Consider the following 26,051-nt stretch of genomic DNA (forward strand, 5'->3'; position numbering starts at 1 on the left):
AGGGCACGTACCACCAGACTTAAGTACAGTTTCTATCCCACTGTGATAAGACTATTGAACGGTTCCCTTATACGATGAGATGGACTCTGACCTCACGATCTACCTTGTTGTGACCTTGCACCTTATTGCACCGCACTTTCTCTGTAGCTGTGACACTTTACTCTGTACTGTTATTGTTTTTACCTGTACTACCTCAATGCACTCAATGTAACTGCACTGTGTAATGAATTGACCTGTACGATCAATTGGTATGCAAGACAAGTTTTTCACCGTACCTCGGTACAAGTGACAATAATAAACCAATACCTCAATGTACTTACATACAGAATGATGTGTCTGGATGGCACGCAAACAAAAGTTTTTCACGGTATCTTGGTATGCGTGACAATAATAACCCAATTACAGAGGAACATTAGTGACGGGGCAGGATTGCTCTGTGAGCTGGCAATAGAGGTTGAAATGCCATCCTATTGTTTTGTAAGGAAATATGGGAATACTTTAAGGAGCACAGTTCGAGTTCCTTACCTCTGAGAACATTTTGGTTAATCTTATCAGCATCCACTCTGGGGTATAGGCATCCATTTGTAAACAGAATTAACACAAGTTTACACTGTGCAGACATGTGTTCTGATAACAATGGGATCAGCGTCAATGGGCGTTTGACAGTCGGCTTGGATTCAGGGGGCTGAAGGGTCTGTTTCTCACTCTATGCCCAAGCACTCGGGAGAGTGAAATATAGAAAGTCCACAAGAGGGCAGCAGATACACATATTTCAGAGACACAAGCGAGACTGCAGATGCTGGAAATCTGGAGCAACCCACAAACTACCGGAGGAACTCAGCGGGTCGGGCAGCATCCGTGGAGGGAAATGGACAGTCGACGTTTCGGGTCGAGACCCTTCATCGGGACTGGAAATAAAGAGGGGAAATCGCCGGTATAAAAGGGTTGGGGGAGGGGGGAAGCAGGGCAGCAAGAGCTGGCAGGTGATAGGTGGATCCAGGTGAAGGGGGGTGTGATAGGCAGGGGAGGGAGGGGGGAGAGTGGGAATGATGTCAGAAGCTGGGAGGTGATAGAGAGGACAGTGGAGCATGGAATAAAGGGAAGGTGAGGAGGGGAACCGGAGGGGGGAATGTGTGGGTGAGGGGGCCGACGGAGAGGGTGTGGGAGGGGAAAGAGATGGGGTGATGGGGACGGTAGGATAAGGGGAAAAAATGGGACAGAGGGGAGTGGTTACCAGAAGTTAGGCAGGCACGGTAGTGTAGCGGTTAGCATAACGCTATTACAGCGCCGGCGACCCGGGTTCAATTCCGGCTGCTGTCTGTGAGGAGTTTGTACGTTCTCCCCGTGACTGCGTGGGTTTCCTCCGGGTGCTCCGGTTTCCTCCCACATTCCAAAAGACGTACGGGTTAGGAAGTTGTGGGCGTGCTATGTTGGCGCCGGAAGCGTGGCGACACTTGAGGGCTGCCCCCAGAACACTCAACGCAAAAGATGCATTTCACTGGGTGTCGTTTTGATGTGACTAATAAAGATATCTTATCTTAGAGAAACTGATGTCCATGTCATCAGGTTGGAGACTACCAAGGCGGAATACGATGTGCTGTTCCTCTAATCTGCGTCTAACCTCAAAACTGGGCAGTAGACGGACACCTCGGTGTGGGATTGGAAAGTGGAATTAAAATGGCCGGCCACCGGGAGATCCTGGCGGGTACAGTGGACGGAGCGAAGGTGGACACTTTTCAGAGCCTCCCAGCACAATCCATGGACCTCTGCTCCTCCAAGCCGCAGGCACACTATGGGGTCTATAACGCCTCTCTTCGTGTCTCCTTCAGCATGTCCCAAAGCACTTCGCTGTACTTAAGTGTGGCCACATTAGGAAGGCCAGTCACTCATCTGTGCACAGCAAGCTCCCACACACAGCAATGCAATAACGACCAGGTTGTTTGCTCTCCCTACTTATCAGCGCAAGAACAAAATAAGAGACCAAGGCACCAATGGTCACTGTTCCTTGTTCTTCTTCCACAAGTCGGTTCTACGTCTCGCCTGGAAGATGGTACCTCAATACAATGCAGCAATTCCTCAGTACTGCATTTAAACTGTCAACATGATCAAATTGTTAGTCAATCTGCTTCTGCCTTCCAAATCAGACAGCATGTTCTAGGTAAAAGACGTACGGGTTAGGAAATTGCGGGCGTGCTACGTTGGCACCGGAAGCGTGGCGACACTTGCGGGCTGCCCCCCAGAACACTCGACGCAAAAGATGCATCTCACTGTGTGTTTCAATGTACACGTGACTAATGAAGAGATCTTAAACGACTCAGTAGTTGCCCATTTCCTCCATGGAATTCTTTATAACTCTGGGAAAGCGTCTTGTGCTCCTTGGTGGCTTATTCCAACACAACTGGGGTGCTTCTGGACAGATTGGAACCCAAATGCCAAACCCTTTCCACCACCAAGTCAGGTGCATGAGAGGATACTCTCTTCACCTGCCTGGAATGAGTGCAGCCCAAGAGGCTTTGACACCATCCAGGGCAAAACATTCCGCTTGATTGGAATCCCTTCCAACACCCTAAACGTTATCTTGGCTGCAGTGCACGACATCTTTAAGGCATACTGTGGAAATTTCGACAGCACCTTCCAAACCTTAATGCTTAACGTACGCGGAGTATTTGATGTCTCTGAGCCTGTACTTGATGGACTTCAGAAGGATGGGGGGGGGGATCTCATTGAAACCCACCGGACACTGAAAGGCCTGGATAGAGTGACGTGGAGAGGATATTTCCATCAGTAGGAGAGTCTAGGATCTGAGGGCACAGACTCAGAATCAAGGGATTCATTGATTATAAAGTATTTTACAATATCTTTTAGATGTCATAAACTGGATAGAGGCAAGCTAACTTGGTTTGTTAATGAGGACGAATTTCTTCAGGCAGAGGGCGGTGAATCTGTGGAATTCGTTGCCACAGAGGGCAGTGGAGGCCAAGTCATTGGGTGTATTTAAGGCAGAGATTGATAGGTTCTTGATTGGTAAGGGGGTTAAGGGTTACGGGGAGAAGGCGGAAGAACGGGGTTGAAATAAAAACCAGACATGACTGAAATGGCAGACCAGACTCGATGGACCAAATGGCCTAATTCTGCCCCTATATCTTATGGTCTATACCAGGGCAGGCACGCTCATGTAGCGGTTAGCATAACTCTATTACAACGCCAGTAACCTGGGTTCAATTCCGGCCACTCTCCGTAATGAGTTTGTACGTTCTCCTCGTGTGTCTGCGTGGGTTTCCTCCGGGTGCTCCGGTTTCCTCCCACATTCCAAACACGTACGGGTTAGGAAGTTGTGGGCGTGCTATGTTGGCACCGGAAGTGTGGCGACACTTGCGGGCTGCCCCCAGAACACACCACGCAAAAGATGCATTTCACTGTGTGTTTCGATGTACATGTGACTAATAAAGAGACCTTATCAGCTAGGATAAGAGCAGCAGACTTGGGTGAACCTCGGAAACAGAAGTAGGTCATTCGGCCCCTCGTGTCTGTACTATCAGTGAGTAAGATGTTTCCTCTCAGAGTCATTTGCTGCATTAATCCTTTGGTTCTTTTAATAACCAAAAATTTTTCAATCACTGTTATAGCACAGAAACGGGCCCTTTGGCCCATCTTGTCCATGCTGACCAGGGTACCCACCTACGCTAATCCCACTTGCCCATGTTGGGTCCCATAGCTCTCCACACCTCTCCTATCCGAGTACCTGTCCTGCTGCCTCCTGCACAGCCCTCTGGCAGCTCGTTCCATATAACCGCTGCCTTCAGTGCTGAACCATGGACGAAGGGACGTTCGATCAGCAGGGCAGGGAAGCCACAAGAGGCGAGCTGCATCAGGGGAGGCCGTCACCGAGCGATCCAGCACAGTTAGCGTAACGCTTTGCAGCGCCGGTGACCCAGGTTCAAATCCAGCCGCTGCTTGTAAGGAGTTTGTACATTCTCCCCGTGTGTCTGCATGGGTTTCCTCTGGGTGCTCCAGTTTCCTACCGCATTCCAAAGACGTACGGGTTAGGAAGTTGCGGGCGTGCTATGTTGGCGCCGGAAGCGTGGTGACACTTGCGGGCTGCCCCTAGAACACTCTATGCAAAAGATGCATTTCACTGTGTGTTTCGATGTACATGTGACTAATAAAGAAATCTTATCCTTGCCCACTCCCTCAACCCTAGGAGGGGGAGTGCGGGAAGGCATACAGGCGTACGCAATTAAAAACCTACAGCTCCACTCAATTTCACGAGAGGTGTTTTAATTAGTCACAAGACAACATATACAAAACATGGGACGCCAGAAGAAAATAAAGAGGGTGGGTTGGGAAAACCAAAGAAAACTGTGGACACAGAAAACTGTTATTAAGACAGAGGCAAAAACTGTACAGGAATAAAATCTATGCAGCTGTGGAGAAGAAGCACTGAATGCAGCCAAAATGCTGCTGTAAATTCCATCTTCACATTGTCTGCTAGTCTTGAGAGAATTTAGTTTCAGATTTACAACAAAAACTAAATTTCAAAACGTGCATTGCTTATATATATATATATATTTATGTATATGTATATATAAAAGAGCAATTTAAATACAGTTTTATAATATGTACAAAGCTCCCTCTGTGTCTTGTTCACTTAAATAAACCAACAACTCTAAGCGCCAAACTTGAATGGCTGGCTGTTTACTCTTGTCCGTGGAACTGGGTTGTGGTGGCGGCTCGACCACAGGCTTCCCCCCACCGCCCCTCCCAGTTTGCTGTTCGTGAAGTGGGTGCTTGGGGTGGTACGAGGGTGATGCTTTGATGCTCTTCGGGGGTCTTTGGGGGGGGAGGCTCCCCTTGGAGCGGGGAGGATTGGCAGGGCAGCTAGCTACAAGGCTGGGTGGTGCTGAGGGCCACAAGGGGTTGAAGAGAGTAAAGATCACCCAGAGAACTGCAGGTTGGGAGGACCCATCTGGAATTGAGAAAGGACAAGTCAAGACATATCACAGTAAAACAAAATCTTGCAACTCACAGTTACTGAGCGAACAGATGGACAAACACCCTGTTTGTCCTGGTGGAGCTCCCTCCATGTTGTCTCATCAAATATTCCCAGGGCAGGAGAAAGTAAACCCTCTCCCCACTGCCCCATCGACACTCCCAGAAAAGGAAAAGCATGGGTCAGATACAGGCGAAGCTCCCTCTACACTGCCCCATCGATACTCCCACAGCAGGAACACAGGTTAGATACAAGCAAAGCTCTCTCTAAACTGCCCCATTGACACTCCCAGAGCAGGAACAACACTGGTTAGATGCAGGCAAAGCTCTCTCTAAACTGCGCTGTCAACACTCCCAGAGCAAGAACACAGGTTAGATACAGACAAAACTCCCTGCATGCTGTCCCAAAGACACCGACTAATTTATATCACAGCTCTTCGAAACTCCCAAAGAGAAACAATTTTATAAAGTGGACGTGCATATTTTGAATGCGCAGTCAATCTGTCATCCGGTAACTTAAGTCAATCAGCAGGTTAGGACTGACGGTTTGGAAGGAAGTCGATTTGTGGAGAACAGTGAAACATCTGGTCCAGAAAGTGACTAAATACTGTGAGGAGGAGAGGCAATTGCACTGCCTGTTTCAGCAGTGGGTATTCATGGAGACAGTTAACATTCTGCATTGATGTTGAAGAAGTGATGACTTTACTTACAAAAAAGATGTGGGAATTGTGGAGGAGGATATTTATGTTCAAAATGAGGTGTGAGAGGTTGTGCATAACAAAATATTCCCACTTCGAACAGGCAATAGCTGCATTACAGGTCTCAGTCCTTCCGCATTGCTCTCTCTGCACAGTCCCAGTGCACAGACAACATGGATAACGTACAGAGTAAAGCTGCCGCTACACTGTCCCATCACACACTCCCAGGGCAGGGACAACACAGGTTAGATACGGAGTAATGCTCCAATTACACTGTCCCGTCACACACTCCCGGGGTCAGACACACAGTGAAGCTCCCTCTTCACCGTCCCATCACACACTCCCGGGGTCAGACACACAGTGAAGCTCCCTCTTCACTGTCCCGTCACACAGTCCCAAGGCACAGGTTAGACGCAGAGTTCAAGCTCCACCCATACTGTCTGGTCACACACTGCCAGGATAGACACATAGAGTAAAGTTCCCTCTACATTGTCCAAACACACATTCCTAGAGCACAGATGAGACACAAAGTGAAGCTCTCTCTAGCCTGTCCCATTACGCACTCACGTGGCAGAGACAGGTTAGATGCAGAGTAAACTCTCCCCACACTAGCCCAAAGACACCCAGAAGTTATATCACACTTCTCTGAAATACACCTGCAAAATTGTTCTTTGGGTAAGTGGCAGGCACTTTGTGCAAATCGAAAGAACAGTTAATTCATTCCCTTCTGCTGTTGATTCGAGGAAGCGCGTTGGCCCAGGACAATGGGGAGAACTTGCCACAGTCAGTTAGCAATTTGCAGGCAATTCCTCAACAGAGAGTAACCATCATTCGCAAATATAGTAATTAAACAGCTTGACTAGCAAGATTTAATCCATCTAAAGTCAAATTTCTCAAGCCATAAGTTTTCAATCAGAGGTTATGAAGCAGGTGGAAGTGTTAATGTGCAGCTTGGTTATTGCCTCTTCCCACTTTACTACAGCCCAATTCTCCGTTACATCCTCAGCACGTACAAGGGAGGGGTGACCTTCAGGGCACTGTCCAACTCCCTCCTCCAGGTTTAGTGATAATGGGGCATTAAGCTTTGCAGAGCTACAATGATCTGTAAAGACTAATTGTGTGCACGCTTGTCAATAGTTGATATAGGGACAACGACTAGCTTGGTACTGTGTGTGTGTGTGTGTGTGTGTGTGTGTGTGTGTGTGTGTGCGCGCGTGTTTGTGCGTGCACAAGCATGTGTGTGTGCATGTCAGCTGCAGTGCACGCGTACATGTCCTGCAATCTGTCTTGACAGGCGCCTTCATGTATGCAGAGAGCAATACAAGAGCTGTGTGTGATCCATGACCGACGTTAAACGGATTGTGAGTGGTGATCAAACACTGGCTGTGTCCATGCAAAGAAACGTTTGGATCTCTCAAACATTTGCCCCTCTCGATGTTGGGATAAGAAAAGCAGGAGCTAAGACAAGATACTGTGGGGTTTTCAGCTGTTGGACTGATCATGATGGGGGCTGCATCTGGGGTAAACGGGCTGGGACACAGGACAACCAGGTGATTATCAAAATGTCAATGGAAGCAGAGGGTGATTGGATTTCGGGGACACATTTGGGGCCAGGTGAGCAAAGACAGTCAACATAGTCATACAACCCTTCGGCTTCTCTACAGTGAGCAGTTGCCCTGCCAGTTATTGGCTGTATGAGGAGGGGGAGGACTGGCTTGTATAGCGGGAAGAGGGGGAGGATGGGACACAGCAAGGAGAACTGACTCACCTGACGGGAAAGAAAACTAACAAACACCCCACATTGCCCAGTTTCCCATCAGCAGAAGACTGAAACCGTCAGCGAGATGGGAAGTCCCGTCTCCCCATTCACTGCCCTCCCTGAAGAGAGGGCAAGTTGGGTTGGGTGGAAGGGAGAAAATGAGAGCAGGAATAAATTGTACGATTCACTCTAATCCACCCCAGTTTGGTGTGCCAATAGGTTGAGACACTAAAACCATTGCAATGTGGCCTTCATGAGAACCTCAAACTACTCTCAGTGAGTTTCCACCTCTTGATGGACTAACAATTGATCCAATTCCATTCCGTCCTCCTCCGTCCCACATGAGGGTCTGGTCTCTACCTTATGATCCTACAGTACAGTGCAAGCAAGCCAACTGTTCAGCCATGGGAAGCAAGGTGGAGAGTGACCTCAATCCGAGATGCTAGATGACTCCCTGTTGCCGTGAAGGCTCATCACCTGACATCCCCTTGATTGTTCTAATCGGAGGTCAGTGTCGGTAACTGAACCGCAGTTGGGGTGGGGTGGGGTGTGGGGGCAAGAAGAGGCGTACAGCCGAGGTTGGACCTCAGATGCAGCAGGTCCCAGATCATCGCCCAGTTAGTTATTTTTTTGTCCTTTTACCCTCGAAATGCCAAGCCTGACTAAAACACCACCCCCACACGCAGTCTACAAGACAGACAAGAGCGTTGAAGCTGGGACGCTTGAGGTAAGTGTGGCTTAGAACCAACTCCCAAGGATGACGGTCGGCAGAGAGGACACATAAAACATCGTGCCTTCTCACCGGACGGCGTGCGTTTTAGCAAAAGGACGTCGACCACCGCTCCAGCTCCACCGTGGAGATGAGTAATGGGACAGAAGCGGCTGACTTATTGCGGGTGTGAACACCGAAATGACAATCGCACAGGGAGCAGACCTCGTTGAATGAGGGAGTAGAAACCAAAAAAAAGATAAACCCCCAAACCAGTACCTCTGAATTGACTTGCGTCTCTCTATCCAAGAAGAAACACTTGCATTTCAATAGCTACCTTCATGACACCCAAAAGTGCTTCACAGCCAATCAAATAGTCACAGTTGTTATAATTGGAGAAAACTAAAGCACGGACAAACAGAGCAAGGACATTTCTACACTCCTGACCTCGTGAATGTCCTGGTTACCAATGAGGGAAAAAACAACTAAATTAAAAAGTACACACACACACACACACACACACACACACGAACGAAAAAACACGTGGGGTGGGGGGGGAGAAAAGTCTGAGCAGTGTTAATGGTGCTTGGTTGGAATCAACATGAGGTGGCCAGGGACTTGAAGGGGTGGTCCGAGCCAACACACAGCTCCGCCCTGGAGGGTCAGTGAGATGGTTTCTCCTCACAGTAGTGCTTCTTGGAGTAGCAGCAGGTGGAGGTCCGATGGAAGGGACACCAACTGCAGCAGGGATTCAGACAGGGGCTTCTCGCCGCCTCCCAAAACACTTTGCAGCCAAAGGCAAGCATCTTCTCATCTGCTGCCCAAATGCAGGAAAGAGTCCAGCCAGTTTGAGCAGAGCAAGGTCCCAAATGTTGGCAATTACTGGACAAATTAGACCTTTAAAATTATATATTATATATATTACCTGGAATATATATAATATGAACATGGTTGATTGAGGAATGAACATTTTCCAGGAATACCAAGTTTAGGACAGTGGTTGCAAGGAACTCTCCTTGTCCTTCTCCAGATGTTCCAGCAGGATTTGATACTCTCCCTTCAGTGTGTGGGGCGGCCCTGGATTTGATACAAAAGGCTCTCTTCAAAAAACAAGAGGCTTTCCAAGACGAGAGGGGAGACGGGTGGAAGGGAGGGTGGGGGGGGGTGGAGAGAAAATGGATTCTGTCGTTGAGGTGAGGTCGAGCAAAATTCGGATGTGATCCAATTCCCTCCGGCAGGGGGATGAGGTCCAGGTGAAAGGTGGTTCCCACTTCTGGATCCCGCGGAGAAACAGGATCTCAATTGTCCTTGGATACAGATGCTTCCCCCGGCAATCTGAGTGGGGGGTTGGATTCCAACTGTGTCTCAGGCCTGGAAACAGTGAAGTTGCCCTCAGTCATCGAGAGATTGCAGTGTCTCTCTCTCTCTCTCCACCCCCGCTCCTTCTTCTTCCTTTTCCCTCCTTGCTCTGGAGGTGGAGGGGGTGTGGGGGGGGGGGGGAGGGTAAGGAGATCACATGATGCCATTGGTGAGGTACTGGAAGCCATCATAGAGTTTGGTGGTCAGCGATCGCATGCTCCCATCCACCATCTGCTCAATCAGTCCCTGCAGCTGCTCCTCTGTCAAATTCATGTGGAAACGCTCCTTGAGATGCCGGATCGTTCCCGAGCCATGGAAGCAAGGAAGCTGGGAGCCTGCGGAAATGGAAATGAAAGCATACAATTAAAAGGGCCTGGGAGGGAAAAATTCCCGCAGTGACGCCCTTACTCTTATGCACCAGATGTCTTCACCTACTGATGTTTGGATGTGGTTTTGAAGAGTCGTGACTCAGAGAGCAATGGAACAAGTGCTGGGATTGGGCTTTTGAGATGTGCACAGACACGATGGGCCAAATGGCCTCCTTTCGTGTTGTAAAGTTTCCACGATAGTTCCTTTAAAGCGGTAAGACAGGGTGGTGAAGGAGGCGTCTGGTACGCTGGCCTTCATTGGTCAGGGCACCGAGCTCAGGAGTTGGGACGTCATGTTACAGCTGTACAAGACGTTGGTGAGACCGCAACTGGAGTACTGCGCGCAGTTCTGGTCGCCCAGATATAGGAGGGATGTCATTAAGCCTGGAAGGGTGAAGCTAGTGTAGTGGTTAGCGTAACGCTATTGCAGCACCAGCGACCTGGGTTCAATTCCGGCCGCTGTCTGTAAGGAGTTCGTACATTCTCCCCGTGTCTGCGTGGGTTTCCTCTGGGTGCTCCGGTTTCCTCCCACATTCCAAAGACGTACGGGTTCGGAAGTTGTGAGCATGTTTTATTGGCGCTGGAAGTGTGGCGACACTTGCGGGCTTCCCCCAGAACACTCTACGCAAAAGATGCATTTCATTGTGTGTTTTGATATACATGTGACGAATAAAGATATCTTATCTCATCAAAGATTTACGAGGATGTTACCAGGACTAGAGGGTTTGAGTTATAAGGAAAGGCTGGGAATATTTTTTCCCCTGGATCACAGGAGGCTGAGGAGTGACCTTAAGATAAGACTTTTTTTATTAGTCACATGTACATCGAAACATACAGTGAAATGCAACTTTTGCATGGAGTGTTCTAGGGGGCAGCCCACAAGTGTTGCCATGCTTCTGGCGCCAACATAGCATGCCCACAACTTCCTAACCCATATGTCTTTGGAATGTAGGAGAAAACCTGAGCACCCGGAGGAAACCCATGCAGACACGGGGAGAACGTACAAACTCCTTACAGACAGCAGCGGGAATTGAACCCGGGTTGCTGTCACTGAAATAGCGTTACACTAACCGCTGCACTAACGTGCCTGCCCTTATAGAGGTTTACAAAATCAAGAGGGGCTTAGAAAAGTTGAATAGCCACAGTCTTTTCCCGAGGGTAGGGGCGTCGAAAACTAGAGAGCGTAGGCTTAGGGTGAGACGGCAAAGATTTAAAAGGGACCCGAGGGGCAACTTCTTCACATGGAGGGTGGTGGATATATGGAATGAGCTGCCAGAGGAAGTGGTGGAGGCAGGTATGATCATGATGTTTAAAAGACATTTGGACAGGTACATGGAGAGTAAAGAGGGATATGGATCAAATGCAGGAAAATGGGACCAGCTCAGTAAGGCAACCTGGTTGGCAATGGTAAGTTGGGCTGAAGGGACTATTTCCTTGCTGTATGACCATGAAAATCCCAAACCCAGTCAGGAATTAGTCAAGTCTCAGGGAGAAGTTGAAAAACACGATGATGCTGGAGGAACTCAGCAGGCCAGGCAGCATCTGTGGAGAAAAGCAGGTGGTCGACGTTTCAGGTCAGGATCCTTCTTCAGGACTGAAGATAGGAAAAGGGGAAGCCCGATATATAGGAGGGAAAAGCAGGGATCTGCTCTCCCCTCCTCCCCCCCCCACCTGCCTATCACTATCTCTTACCTGCATCTACCTATCACCACCCTGTACCCACCCCACCTCCCCTCTGTTGTCCACCTATCACTGCTCTGCTTTTCCCTCCTATATATTGGGCTTCCCTTTAGGGTATCACAATTCATGAATTGAACATCAGTGAGACCCAAAGCAGACCGGGTGACTGCTTCATCGAGCACCCTCGCTCCATCTGCCGCAACAGCCAGGACCGCCCGGTGGCAACCCACTTCAATTCCACATCCCACTCCCATCTGGACATGTCTATCCACGTTGAGGCCAGATGCAGGTTGGAGGAACAACCCCTCATATTCCACCTTGGGAGTCTCCAACCCGATGGCCTCTACATCGATTTCTCTAACTTCCGGTAACCCCCCCACTTCTTTTTCATCCCCCCCCCCAAACTCCTTTCTCTTCCCTTATTCCTGTGGCTCCCTTCCCCCGCCTTGATGACCTGCCCATCTCCTCCCCTCCCCCATCCATGGTCCACTGCCTCTCCTACCGAATTCCTCCTTCTTCAGCCCCTTTCCCTCTTCTACCTGTCACCTCTCAGCTTATTACATCTCCCCCCGCCTCCCCCACCCACCTACTTTCCCCCCCTCACCTGAACTCACCCCTCCCCTGCCTACATGCACTCCTCCCCCTCCCCCCACCTTCTTATTCTGGCTTCTGCACTCTCTCTCTCCAGTCCTGATGAAGGGTCTCAGGCCGAAACATCGACTGTTTATTTCCCTCCACAGATGCTGCTTGACCTGCTGAGTTCCTCCAGCACTTTGTGTGTGTTGCTCCTGATTCCAGCATCTGCAGAATTTCTTGTGTCGGGGCAGGAACGGTAGTGTAGCGGTTAGCGTGACGCTTTACAGCGCCAGTGATCTGGGTTCGATTCCCGCTGATGTAAGGAGTTTGTACGCTCTCCCCGTGTCTGTGTGGGTTTTCTTCGGGTGCTCCGGTTTCCACCCACATTCCAAAGACGTACGGGTTAGGAAGTTGTGGGCGTGCTATGTTGATGCCGGAAGTGTGGCGACACTTGCGGGCTGCCCCCAGAACATGCTATGCAAAAGATGCATTTCACTGTGTGTTTCGATGTACATGTGACTAATAAAGATATCTTAATTAGCCCAGTGGAAGGAAGCAGAGGGTGAGGGTCGAGGGTTGTTTCTCGGACTGGAGGCCTGTGTCCAGTGGTGTGCCACAGGGGTCGGTGCTGGGACCTGTTGGATGTGAATGTACAAGGCATGGTTAGTAAGCTTGGAGATGATACTAAAATAGGTGGTGTTATAGATAGTGTAGAAGTTTATGAAAAATTACAGGGGGATCTTGATCAGCTGGGTCTGTGGGCTGAGGTTTGGCAAATGGCTTTCAATCCAGATAAATGTGAGGTGTTGCATTTTGGGAGATCAAACCAGGGTATGACATACAGGTGAACGGTCAGGCCCTTGGGAGTGTTATGGAACAGGGACCTTGGAGTGCAAGTGCATAGTTCGCTGAAAGCATCCCCGCAGGTAGACAGGGTGGTGAAGAAGGTGTTCAGCACGCTGGCCTTCATCAGTCAGAGCACTGAGTATAGAAGTTGGGAGGTTATGTTGCAATTGTACAAGACATTGGTGAGGCCGCACTTGGAGTATTGTGTACAGTTTTGGTCACCCTGTTACAGGAAAGATTTATTAAACTAGAAGGGGTGCAGAAGAGATTTACCAGGATGTTGCCTGGACTTGGGGGCCTGAGTTACAAGGAGAGGTTGTGTAGAGTGAGACTTTATTCCCTTGAACGCAGGAGATTGAGGGGTGACCTGATAGAGGTATACAACATCATGAGGAAGCACAGACAGGGTGAAGGCATAGTCTTTTTCCCAGGGAGGGGGTGCTAAAAACAAGAGGGCAAAGGTTTAAGATCAGAGGCGAAAGATTTAAAAGGGATATCAGGGGCAGCTTCTTCATGCACAGGGTGGTGTGTATTTGGAATGAGCTGCCAGGAATAGCAGTTGAGGCGGGCACATTAGCAACATTTAAAAGCCATCTGGATGTACATGGATAGGAGAGGTTTAGAGGGCTGTGGACCAAACGTGGGCAGATGGGACCAGCTCGCTGGGCAACACAGTCAGCATGGATGAGTTGGGCCGAAGGGCCTGTTTCCATGCTGTATGACTCTGTGAAAGAGAGATTGGGATTAGTGTACATTGGTGGTTGAAGGTCAGCCTAAACTTGGTGGGCCGAAGGGCCTGATTCTGGGCTTTCGCCCTCTCTGAGTCCCTTTCCACAGGGAGTGTAGGTGGACAGGCTGTTCGCTTGCAATAGGTACCAAAACCTCGTGCCGTACGCTTCCCACTCGCCACTCATGATAGAATACAACGTGCTCGACTCGGACACCTGCACGCACAGACTCGCTGTGCCACTTATTGCAAAGCCCCTGTCCTCCTGATACACCCTTATCCGTGCCTTTGAGGTAATGACACACACATCTGCGCTGCCTTCCTTTCCTGCAGGAGTCACACTGTACCCATGGCAACCGTGGAAAGTTGTTCCCTCTTTTTCACCTTCTGAGAGGAAAGGCAACCCTGCTTCCAGCCTCTCGTTGGACTCTGCGCAGAGTGATGCTCCATCAGACAGAAGGGGAACCCATTCCACTCTGATGGAAGCCAAGCAAATACACCGCAGTTTTCAGTAGGGACTTCTTAAAGAGGTCTTGTGCCATCCTCCCACCGCACTCAACACCAGCAGCAAGGCTCCCAGAACACTCAGACGGCTCCCACAAGCCGGGTGTAACAATATTTAAAAGACACCTGGACAGGTACATGGATAGGAAAGGTTTAGAGGGATATGGGCCAAACGCAAGCAAATGGAACTAGCTTAGATGGGCGTCTTGGTTGGCATGGACGAGTTGGGCTGAAGAGCCTGTTTCCATGCTGTAGAACTCTATAACAAATGGGAAACTCGGGTTGTGGTCTCGTGCATCTTGTCGATAGCTTTGCCAGTGGATCTTTGTCTAACCTCCGCGTCCAGTCAGTTTGTCCCGCAGGTGATAACGAGAGATGCTCAGGAATGTCACAGGATGGGCAGGTGCTAGCGCTGAGGGATTTGCTGTGTGAGTGTCAGTGAGGCAGAGGGAGCAACCAGCACTGTAAGGGGCAGAGTCCAGACTGATAATGGAGTGGAGGGAGGGAGGTTTCAGTCAATTTGTAGCTGGGGGGTGAGAAACCCATGGGAATTTGCCACCACCTACATGCAGAGACATTATTAAACAAAACAGCATAAGTTTAAGATAATATGAGATATCTTTATTAGTCACATGTACGTCTTTGGAATGTGGGAGGAAACCGGAGCACCTGGAGGAAACCCACGCAGACACGGGGAGAACGTACAAACTCCTTACAGACAGCGGCGGGAATTGAACCCGGGTCGCTGGCGCTGTGAAGCATTACGCTAACCGCTATACTACTGTGCCTGCGAATTCAATCTGCCATCTCCCCCCTGGATCCCATGCGATTTCACCTTCCAGATTAGCCTGCCATGAGGGACCTTCTCAAAGGACTTGCTTTTATGAAGCAAGTCCTTTGACCCTGCCGAATTTGAGGCTGACAAGTTAATTTGTCTCATTTGTTGGGAGATTCCCTTGTGGATGGAAAGGAAAAGCAAATGCACCGTTTTGGAGCAGTGTCACGTCTGGCGGAGGGGAAGGCTCTTGATCTCCTGTCTTTACCACATTAGCAGGTCACAGCTAAGTGATTAATCACAAGGTCTTCAGAGCAGAGTGGTGACAGGAATCATCGACTCACATTTATTCACCGTTCCTCCCGGTCATTGTAAGAACTGAAAATGAGCGTTCCTCTGACAGAGTTACACAGTGGAGAAACAGGCCATTCGGCCCAGATACTCCCTACTAGTGTTTCTGCTCCGCGTGATCTACTATCCAACCCAACCCATGTCTTTTCCTCTGATGTGTTCATCAGGTTTCTCTTCAATCCACCCATTTTGCCTGCTCTCCCCAATCTGGAGGAAAGTGTGGCTTGTAGCAATATGGACGAGGCTATTCAGCCTGTTGTCCAGCAGTCCTACTATCCCTCTCATTTCCCCGTAGCCCTGCAACTTGTCCTGCCCCATGCTGCCCATCAGCTCCCCTTGGATTTTCCCAACTTAGCCACACTTCACGGGAGACAACTGACTGACCGGCACGTTCTTCTGGGACGTGGAAGCACCTGATGGAATCTCACGGAGAGAACATGCAAACTCCATGCAGACAGCAGCTGAGGAGAGGATGGAACCCAGGGTCCCCGGCCCTCTGAGGCAGCAGCGACACATTGCTGCACCTTGCTCTGCTTCTGAATTCCTGAGCAGATTGAGCAGTTTCTTGACTCATCAGGGACTGCCTTCAGTTGTGGGCTGACGGTTTATGGCTGTTTCCCACAGGCGGAAACATCTTCTCTGCAACAGCCCTGTCAAGCGACCTGCCTTGTTTTGCCTGTTCGAATGGGGACCACTGAAGAGTATTGTGCTGAGGCAGAACTCGCTGGTCAAAGAGTCATACAACAGGAAAACAGGCCCTTCGGCGCATCAATTCCTGCTGACCTTCAAGGACCCAATTACACGAACCCCAATTTTAAACTCCCTGCATTCCCGTCAATGCCCCCCGAGATTCCACCACGCACCTACACACTGGGGAGGACTTGCAGTGCCCAACTAACCCACCGACCCACAAGTCTTTGGTGCGTGAGAGAAAGGGAGCCCGCATGGGTGCGTGGAGAAGGTGGCAACCCCACGCTGCGAGATGGGGATTGAATCCGCGTCTCTGGAGCAGGGAGGCAGCGTCTCCATTGGCTGCACCCGAGGTAACCGAAGCAGCTTTGATGTCCCATTGTGCCTGCCCCCAGGACACATGAAGTGGTCAGGAAGGCAATCGGGAGCTGGTAGCCGTGACCCAGTTGGAGGGTCTCCTGAGAGAAGTGAGGCAACAGAGAAGCCGAAGGGTGTCCGGTCACTCCCGTCTTGGGTAACGTTAGTGGGATCAGGCAATCCTGTGCAGGCAGCCCATGCCCTCTCACCCTCCCACACTCCGCTGCCCACTCATGGCTCCCTCCACTCCCAACCTTCAAAGCCATACAGCACGGAAGCAGGCCCTTTGGCCCAACTGGTCCATGCCGACCAAGGGGCCAATCTGAGCTACTCCCATTTGCCCACATTTGGCCCGTATCCCGCTGAACCTTTCCTGCCCACGTACCTGTCCAAGTGCCTTTTCAATGTTGTGGTCATTGGTACGGTGTTCCCCCCCTCCCCCCACACACGCACAAGAGATGAGTTTCATATGCACACCTAATCCTAGCCATGCCCAAATACATCCGAAAGGTACACAAAGGCTGCACAAACACATCCGAAGGTACACAAAGAAATGCATGTGTAGTGGTTAGCGTAATGCTATTACAGCGCCAGCGACCCGGGTTCAATTCCGGCCGCTGTCTGTAAGGAGTTAGTACGTTCTCCCCGTGTCTGCGTGGGTTTCCTCCGGGTGCTCCGGTTTCCTCCCACATTCCAAAGACATACGGGTTAGGAAGTTGTGGGCATGCTATGTTGGTGCCGGAAGCGTGGCGACACTTGCGGGCTGCCCCCAGAACACTATGCAAAAAGAGGCATTTGACTGTGTGTTTTGATGTACATGTGACTAATAAAGATGACTTATCTTAAGGTACAACAGAACTCTGCATGCACTGAACACGATCACTCTTTTCTTCACTGTCTTGGATAATTTGTGTATAACTTTGTGTTCTGTGTGTTGTCTGCATCTGCAAGCCTGTGATGCTACTACAAGCCAGCTTTTCATTGTACCTGTACCCCACTGTACTTGTGCACATGACAATAAACTTGGCTTGACTACACACACACACACACACACACACACACACACACACACACACACACACACACACACACACACACACTCTCTCTCTCTCTCTCTCTCTCTCTCTCTCTCTCTCTCCCTAGGTTCCCAGGCTCAATGAATGAGTGCGGATCCCTTTGGGCTTAGCCATGAGATCGTCTACAGCTCCATGTGACATCTACTAGTTCCCTGGTCAAGCCACCAGGGGAGAGTAGGCAGTCACAGTGTAGCAGTGAGTCTGACTCACACCGATACAGAGCTATGCAACCATCCCAACTGCTCTGCCCAAGACCACAAGAAATTGCAGAGAGTTGTGGACACAGCCCAATCCATCATGAAAATGAGCCTCCCCTCCATTGACTCGGTCTACACTTCCCGCTGCCTTGGGAAAGCAGCCAACATAATCAAGGACCCCACCCACCCTGGTCATTCCCTCTTCTCCCCTCTCCTGTTGGGCAGAAGGTACAAGAATGGTCCAGTTGCAGTTAGCGCAACACTATTATAGCACCAGAGACTCGGGTTCAATTCCGGCCACTGCCCGTAAGGAGTTTGTACGCTCTCCCCGTGTCTGCGTGGGTTTCCTCCGGGTGCTCCGGTTTCCTCCCACATTCCAAAGACGTACGGGTTAGAAAGTTGTGAGCGTGCTGTGTTGGCGCAGGAAGTGTGGCGACACTTAAGGGCTGGCCCCCCAGGACACTGCGCAAAAAGATGTATTTCACTGTGTGTTTCGATGTACATGTGACTAATAAAGAGATCTTATCGTGGCCCTTGCACTTTATTTGTCTGCCTGCACTGCACTTTCCCTGTAACTGTAACAATATATTCTGCATTCTGTTTTCTCTTCATTGTGACCTTGCACCTTATTGCTGTGACACTTGACTCTGTACTGTTATTGTTTTTACCTGTACTACATCAATGCTCTCTGTACTAACTCAATGTAACTGCAGTGTAATGAATTGACCTGTATGATTGGTATGCAAGTTTTTCCACTGTACCTCGGTACGAGACAATAATAAACCAATACCAATACTCGTGTATGGAATGATCTGTCTGGACGGCACGCAAAACAAAAGCTTTTCACATGACAATAATAAACCAATGACCAATGCTGGGATGATCCACACCAAAGAGGAGTGGGACAATAAAACTGGGCTCTTAACAAAAGAATGAGCACGTTGTTCCACCTACCCTGCTGCATGATCTCCACAATTTGAGCCACCTTATCCATGTGTTTCCTGGCCGCGATCAGCCCTTGCAGCATCAGCATCTTGTAGTAGTTGAACATGTCCCCATCTTGGCCCCCCATGACCTGCAGATGCAAACCCCCCACAATTAGTTGGACACTGACCAGTACTCGATGCATTAATGCTGCGCACCAATTGAAAAGGGGCAGCTTCGTGCAATTAAAATGGGTCTCTTACACAAGCCGTAATATCAACAACAGTTTGGGGTGTTAGCAGGAGGAATCCTGTAATCCCACAAGCAACGCTCCCAATTCTGCAATGGAAAGTTCCCGAACAGAGGCACAATGACTCAACACGGTGAACGAGCACAGACACCAGCTGTGCGATTGTGACAAATGGTTGTCCTGATGCAGAGGTCAGCAGGGTTGTGCGGAAAGGGCAGAGTGGCGGTGGGAAAAAACATGGGACTATCGCTCTGCCAGCACAGAAAAGAGATGGGCTGAATGGCCTCCTCTGTACTAATTTCGGTACCTGATGATCGGCAATTTAACAGAGGCTGCGATTCACATAAAAACACTATAGTTGGGAGAAGCGGTGATGATTTAATGATCAAATGTGGAGATCACACTGATTTAATGTACACGTATTCTCAACTAGCCTCCACTCACTGTACTTCCCCTGGCAAAATTATCCTGCTCTAATTGGCAGGTGTTGCTGTAGCTTCAGTCTCCTCCGCTCCTCACAAAAGGTTTTCTGCATAACTTTAACTTGTTGCTGTACAGTTGGCCTTCCCTGATGCAACACTATCTGCTGACTACAATACTGCTTCAGAATGTGCCAGTCCTGGGTGATGGGAGGGATGTGGGGAACTTACGTCAACAAACTCGTTGGTGAGCTTGAACGCAGACGTCTCGAAGCCCAGATTCCGGGGTGAGCTGGAGAGGATGAAGCCGAAGTCGATGTGAATGATGTGCCCTTCCGAATCCAGCAGGATGTTGCCATTGTGCCTGTGAAGAGCGATGGGTCAGTGCAAGGATGGGCTGTTCACAATCATGGGATGTCCCAAAGCCCTCCAAGTGCAGCAGCCAACGTGCATCTCAGCAAGCTCTCATAAACAGCAATGACCCGGTGGATGGGGACCACGTTGGGAGACGTTAGTGGTAAGATGCACATTGCTCAAGGGACCATAAGTTCATGGTACTCATCCCACTTACTCATTCACCAGTACTCTGATGAGCATCGTCAACCAACCTTCCCTTTGGATCTCCACATCCCTCACCCAGATCCAACCCAAGACGCTAATTTAGCGGATTTTGCAACATCAAAAGGGTGCAGAAGAGATTTACCGGGATGCTGCCCGGATTGGAGGGTGTGAGCTGCAAGGAGAGGTTGGGTTGTTTTCTCTGGAACGGCGGAGGCTGAGGCGAGACCTGATAGAAGTATATGAAATTATGAGAGGCATGGGGAGGGTAGATAGTCAGAGCCTTTCTCCCAGGGTAGAAATGTCAAGGACTAGGGAACGTGCATTTCAGGTGAGGGGGGGGGGGGATATTTAAAGGAGGTGTGCGGGGCAGGTTTTGTTTAGACACAGAGAGTGGTGGGTGCCTGGAATAGCTGCCAGGGGTAGTGGTGGAAGCAGATATGATGGGGCATTTAAGAGGCTTTTAGATAGACACATGAACATGCAGGGAATGGAGGGATATGCAGGCAGAAGAGATTTAGTTTAATTTGACATGTTCGGCACAGACATAGTGGCCTGAAGGGCCTGTTCCTCTGCTGTACTGTTCCATGTTCTGATGTTCCATGTTCCATGGGGCCAGTTAGCTCAGTTTGTTACAGCATGGTGCTAATAACGCCAAGGTCGTGGGTTCAATCTCCATATGGGCCACTGCTTTAGGGTGGCATGGTAGCGTAACGCTATTACAGCGCCAGCGACCCGGGTTCAATTCCCGCCGCTGTCTGTAAGGAGCTTGTACGTTCTCCCCGTGTCTGCATGGGTTTCCTCCGGGTGCTCCGGTTTCCTCCCACATTCCAAAGACGTATGGGTTAGGAAGTCATGGGCATGCTATGTTGGCGACACTTGTGGGCTGCCCCCAGAACACTCTACGCAAAAAGATGCATTTCATCTAATAAAGAAATCTTATCTTATAAACAGCCTCCTTCTTTGTTGTAAAGAAACACAAGAACACAGAATTGAGAAGGCAAGGTCTGCAAGGCCACGAAGGGAGACGGGAAGTGGGATTAATGAGACAATCCTTTCAAATACCTGGCATGGCCTTGGGGATTCCAAATGGCCTTTGATGCAAAATACTACAATTCAAGGACAGGCATTGTGGCTCAGTGGGGCAGTTAGAGTTCTGGACCTGAGTCAGAGATAGGAGTTCAAATCCCACCAGGGAGCTGGGATATCTAAATTCAAGTAAGTAAATTAATCTGTAATTAAGCAAAAAAACACAAATCGTGTTGCTGGAGGAACCCAGCGGGTCAGGCAGCAACCGTGGCAGGAAAGGGATGGTATCATTTTGGGTCAAGACCTTTCATCAGGACTGGGAGTGCAGAGGGGAGATGGCCACTATAGAGAGGGGGTTAAGTGTTACGGGGAGGAGGTGAGAGAATGTGGTTGAATATAAAAAAAACAGCCCCGAACGAATGGCGGAGCAGACGATGGGCCGAATGGCCCAATTCTGCTCCTATGTCTTATGGCCTGGGGGTGAAGGGTGAAGCAAGAGCTGGCGAGACGATCGGTGGATCCAGGTGAGGAGGAAGATGATGGCAGGTGGAGTGGAGGGTGGGGGGAGCAACCGTGGGTGGGAGGCACTAAGAGAAAGGGCCGCAGACTGTGGTGTCTGATGAGGGAGGCGATGAGGGAAGCTGGAGGGAGGGAGGGAAGGAAGGCTGATGGGGAGGGAGCAGGGGGACCCAGTGGGTTGAGGGTGTGGCAGATGGAACCTGGTAGGGGAACAGAAAGAAACCGGGGGCTAGGGTCAGGGTTGGAAAGAAGGGGGTGTGAGAGAGGTCCTGGGTGGATCAGAGGGAGCGAGAAAGGGACAGAGTGGAGGCGGTAGGTAACCTAAAACTGGAGAATTCACTGTTCATACAATTCGGTTGGAGACTGTGAAGTGACACACTTCGGGAGATCTATTTCGAAGGCAAAATACAAGGTTACTGGCAGGACTCTTAGCAGTGTGGATGAACAGAGGGATCTTGGGGTCCACGTCCATAGATCCCTCAAGGTTGCCACGCAGGTCGATAGGATTGTTAAGAAGGTGTATGGTGTGTTGGCCTTCATCAGTCGGGGTATTGAGATCAAGAGCCGCGAGGTGACGTTGCAGCTCTATGGAACTCTGGTTAGACCACACTTGGAGTATTGTGTTCAGTTCTGGTCGCCTCATTATAGGAAGGATGTGGAAGCTTTAGAGAGGGTGCAGAGGAGATTTACCAGGATGCTGCCTGGATTGGAGAGCATGTCTTGAGCGAGCTAGGGCTTTTCTCTTTGGAGAGGAGGAGGATGAGCGGTGACTTGATAGAGGTGTACAAGATGATAAGAGGCATAGATTGAGTGGACAGTCAGAGACTTTTTCCCAGGGCGACAATGGCTAACACAAGGGGGCATAATTTTAAGGTGATTGGAGGAAGGTATAAGGGGGATGTCAGGGGTAAGTTCTTTACACAGAGAGTGGTGGGTGCGTGGAATGCACTGCCAGCAGAGGTTGTGGGGGCAGATACATTAGGGACATTGAAGAGACTCTTAGATAGACACATGAATGATAGAAAAATAGGGGGCTATGTGGGAGGGAAGGGTTAGATAGATCTTAGAGCAGGATAAAATGTCGGCACAACACTGTGGGCCGAAGGGCCTGTACTGTGCTGTAGTGTTCTATGTTCTATGTACCTGGCGGAATACGAGGCATCGTTCCTCTCGTTTAGCCCTACCCTGGCAGTGGAGGAGGCCGAGGAGAGAGGGGTTGGTGAGTGAATGGAGGGGGAAGTTAGAATGCTTGCAGTCAGGAGCTCAAGGTGACCACCGTGGACAGAGTACAGTTCCTCGGCAAAGCCTGGTCTGCGCTTGGTCTCGCCAACGTAACAGGAATTCAAGTCAATCTTGGCAACAGTAATGGGGAAAGTAACCAGAATCTACTCAAGCCCATAGAGACACGAGATACTGCAGACGCTCGAATCTGGAGCAACAAGCAATCTGCTGGAGAAACCCGGCGGGTCGAGCAGCGCCTGTGGGGGGGAAGGAACTGTCGACATTTCTCTTTCCTTTCCTCCCACAGATGCTGCTCGAACTGCTGAGTTCTTCCAGGGGATTGCATGTTGCTCCTAAAACCCTGATATCCATCAAGATAGGAAATTTGGCATCCTTTTGAGTCTGGCTATATAAATGCATTCACTCTTGACAGCTTCCTTATATTGGCATGCCAACAAACATCAGTGATAGTCATAGGGCAATACAGCACGGATACAGGCCCTCCAGCCCAACCAGTCCATGCCGACCACGGTGCCGTTTGATGTCCGTGAATGAATGTTCAAAGAATAAGTGACATCAAGGGGTGTCGTGGACGGTGCGAATGCGATTCTCCTCTGAAGTGTTGCGTGGTGCGTTTAGCGGGTGTTTTTCTCTGCTGTATTGGGTGTGCGTTTCGTGGGTGTTTAGTTTGCGTTATTTTGCTGTAGTTATGCAGCTGCTAAGTTTCTTTTCTTCTCTTCTGTATTAGTTGCAGTGTTTTGACACTGGTTGTCCTTTTATAGTGCTTTTAGTTAATAAATGTTTCTATTAAAAAAAAGTGACACCAAGGGTCCTCACCTGTCCTTGACCTGCAGAAGGTAACAGACCAAGCAGTAGCCAGCGCAGCTCTGGACGAAGTTGCGCTGGGCGGAGAGGAACTCCTCGGTCGTGTAGTTGCCGTGTTCCTGCAGGAAGTAGTCCAGCAGCGAGAGCTGGGACTGCTTCTTGATCTGGTGGAGCGACACCGCGTTCACAACCGGCTCAATCATCCCGCTGTCCGCCGAGATCACCAGGATCTTGTAGGGCTTGATCCACAGCGGGACTCGCTCCACTTCCCAGATGGCCTGCAGGAAGACAAGATGGGGAAGGTGGGGGTGAATGAATCGGGAATTCAAACTGACGGGTCTGACGGGGATGGCAGAGAATGCTCCTCTTTGGTAGCCACAAGGGAGTCTACAGGCTGAACAAGACCATAACAATAGGCCATAAAGCAGAAGTCGGCCATTCAGCCCATCGAGTCTGCTCCGCCATTCTATCATGAGCTGATCCATTCTCCCATTTAGCCCCACTCCCCTGCCTTCTCACCATAACCTTTGATGCCCTGGCTACTCGATCTCTGCCTTAAATACACCCAATGACTTTGCCTCCACAGCCGCCCATGGCAACAAATTCCACAGACTCACCACTCTCTGGCTAAAGAAATTGCTCCGCATCTGTTCCGAATGGGCGCCCTTCAATCCTGAAGTCATGCCCTCTTGTACTAGACTCCCCTACCATGGGAAACAACTTTGCCAGATCTACTGTGTCCAGGCCTCTTAACATTCAAAATGTTTCTATGAGGTCCCCCCTCATCCTTCTGAACTCCAAGGAGTACAGCCCAAGAGCTGTCAAACGTTCCTCATAAGCCTTGGTTGAATGTCTTGTCCGACATGCAAGATCTCATCTGTAGAAGAACGACACCTCATGTTCTGCCTGGGTGGTCTACAACCCAATGGTATCAACACTGAATTTTCCAATTTCAGGTAACCCTTGCCTCCAGTGTTTCCTTCTCTCTCTATTTCCAGTCCTCCTACTTTTGTTCCTTTTCTCTATAACCCCCCCCCCCCCCAAAATCACTCATTTTTATCCCCCTCCCAGTTCCATCCATTTACCACCCACACACTTCACCCGGTATCTCCTCCCCCATCCGATTTCATCCGCCATACACCTCTCCCCTAATGGTTCCCATTATCAACTACCTTCCTTGTCAGATTCCAGCACTCATGGCCTTTGCATTCCCACTTAGCACCCTCCAAGCCTCCCGTCTCCACCTTCACCCTCCCCTACCCCCACCTGCCTACATTTGCCTCTTCTTTTGCTTGTTTGTCAAGAAAACTCACCAGCACTTCTACTTCCTCAGGAGGCGAAAGAAATTTGGTTTGTCCCCTTTGACTCTCACCAACTTTTACCAATGCACCATAGAAAGCATCCTATCTGGATGTATCACAGTTTGGTACGGCAACTGCTCTGCCCAGGAACGCAAGAAACTGCAGAGAGTTGTGGACACAGCCCAGCGCATCACAGACACCAGCCTCCCCTCCTTGGACTCTGTCTTTACCTCTCGCTGTCTTGGTGAAGCAGCCAGCGTAATCAGAGACCCCACTCACCCAGGTCATTCTCTCTTCTCCCCTCTCCCATCAGGTAGAAGATACAGGAGCCTGAGGGCACGTACCACCAGGCTCAAGGACAGCTTCTACCCCACTGTGATAAGACCATTGAACGGTTCCCTTATACAATTAGATGGACTCTGACCTCACGATCTACCTTGTTGTGACCTTGCACCTTATTGCACTGCACTTTCTCTGTAGCTATGACATTTACTCTGTATTGTTATTGTTTTTACCTGTACTACCTCAATGCACTCTGTACTGACTCAGTGTATCTGCACTGTGTAATGAATTGACCTGTATGAACGGTAGGAAGACAAGTTTTTCACTGTACCTCGGTACGTGACAATAATAAACCAATACCAGTCACCCACCTGCCTTGTCTCCCAGTTCCAGCCCTTCCCCTTCTGCCCATCATCCTTCACCCCTCCTCAGCCCACCAATCACCTACTGGCTCCCGTCTCACCACGTCCCCCCTCTCCTCTTTATACCGGCCATCTCCCCTCTCCACTCTCAGTCTCAACCCAAATCGCAGACGATTCCTTTCCCCCACCACCGATGCTGGTCGACCTACTGAGTTCCTTCAGCAGGTTGTTTTTCTCCCCCCCAGCACCTGCAGTCTCTTGTGTATCAGCTGAAAGGCTGGGTCACAGCTCTCTGCTAGTGTACTGATCTAACTGCTGGTGGGGTTGGGCAGGGCAAACACACCTCTCTTTTCTGTTGAGAAAAGAACACGAGAAGCCAGTCAGCTCCTCGAGCCCCCTCCACCGTTCACAAATATCACCGCTGATCTCACCCCAGCACCACGTTCTTGCTGCATGTTCTATACTCCCTTTGCAGCTCGAATGTCTGTCGATCCTCACCTTAAATAATTTGAATGACTCTATCCCCACAGTTCCCAGGTATAGAGAGTTCCAAAGGGTCATGACCCCAGGAGAGAAAAAAAATCCCCCTTATCTCTGTCCGAAATGGGCAACCGATTATTCTGTAACTATACCCTCTAGTTTGAAAACCTCTGGGACAACTCCCAGAACGTTGTCTGATTCATTAAGATCGTCTCTCATT

General features: G+C 49.9%; 1 protein-coding gene across 3 annotated transcripts in view; it reads right to left on the bottom strand.

The window, feature by feature from the left end:
* Window positions 1-6,884: 6,884 nt before the first annotated feature.
* Window positions 6,885-26,051, bottom strand: part of pi4kb (phosphatidylinositol 4-kinase, catalytic, beta) — a 599,336-nt gene continuing 580,169 nt past the window's right edge. For all 3 annotated transcript variants that reach the window (XM_052045826.1, XM_052045828.1, XM_052045827.1), the window contains 4 exons: window positions 23,419-23,684; window positions 19,486-19,618; window positions 18,616-18,736; window positions 6,885-9,849 (listed from right to left, as the gene is read on the bottom strand). In XM_052045826.1, coding sequence (XP_051901786.1) covers window positions 9,668-9,849; window positions 18,616-18,736; window positions 19,486-19,618; window positions 23,419-23,684 — 702 coding nt within the window. In that variant the 3' untranslated portion in view covers window positions 6,885-9,667. The remainder of the gene's footprint in view (window positions 9,850-18,615; window positions 18,737-19,485; window positions 19,619-23,418; window positions 23,685-26,051) is intronic.

This window comes from Pristis pectinata, chromosome 40, assembly GCF_009764475.1.
Source record: "Pristis pectinata isolate sPriPec2 chromosome 40, sPriPec2.1.pri, whole genome shotgun sequence".
NCBI lineage: Eukaryota > Metazoa > Chordata > Chondrichthyes > Rhinopristiformes > Pristidae > Pristis > Pristis pectinata.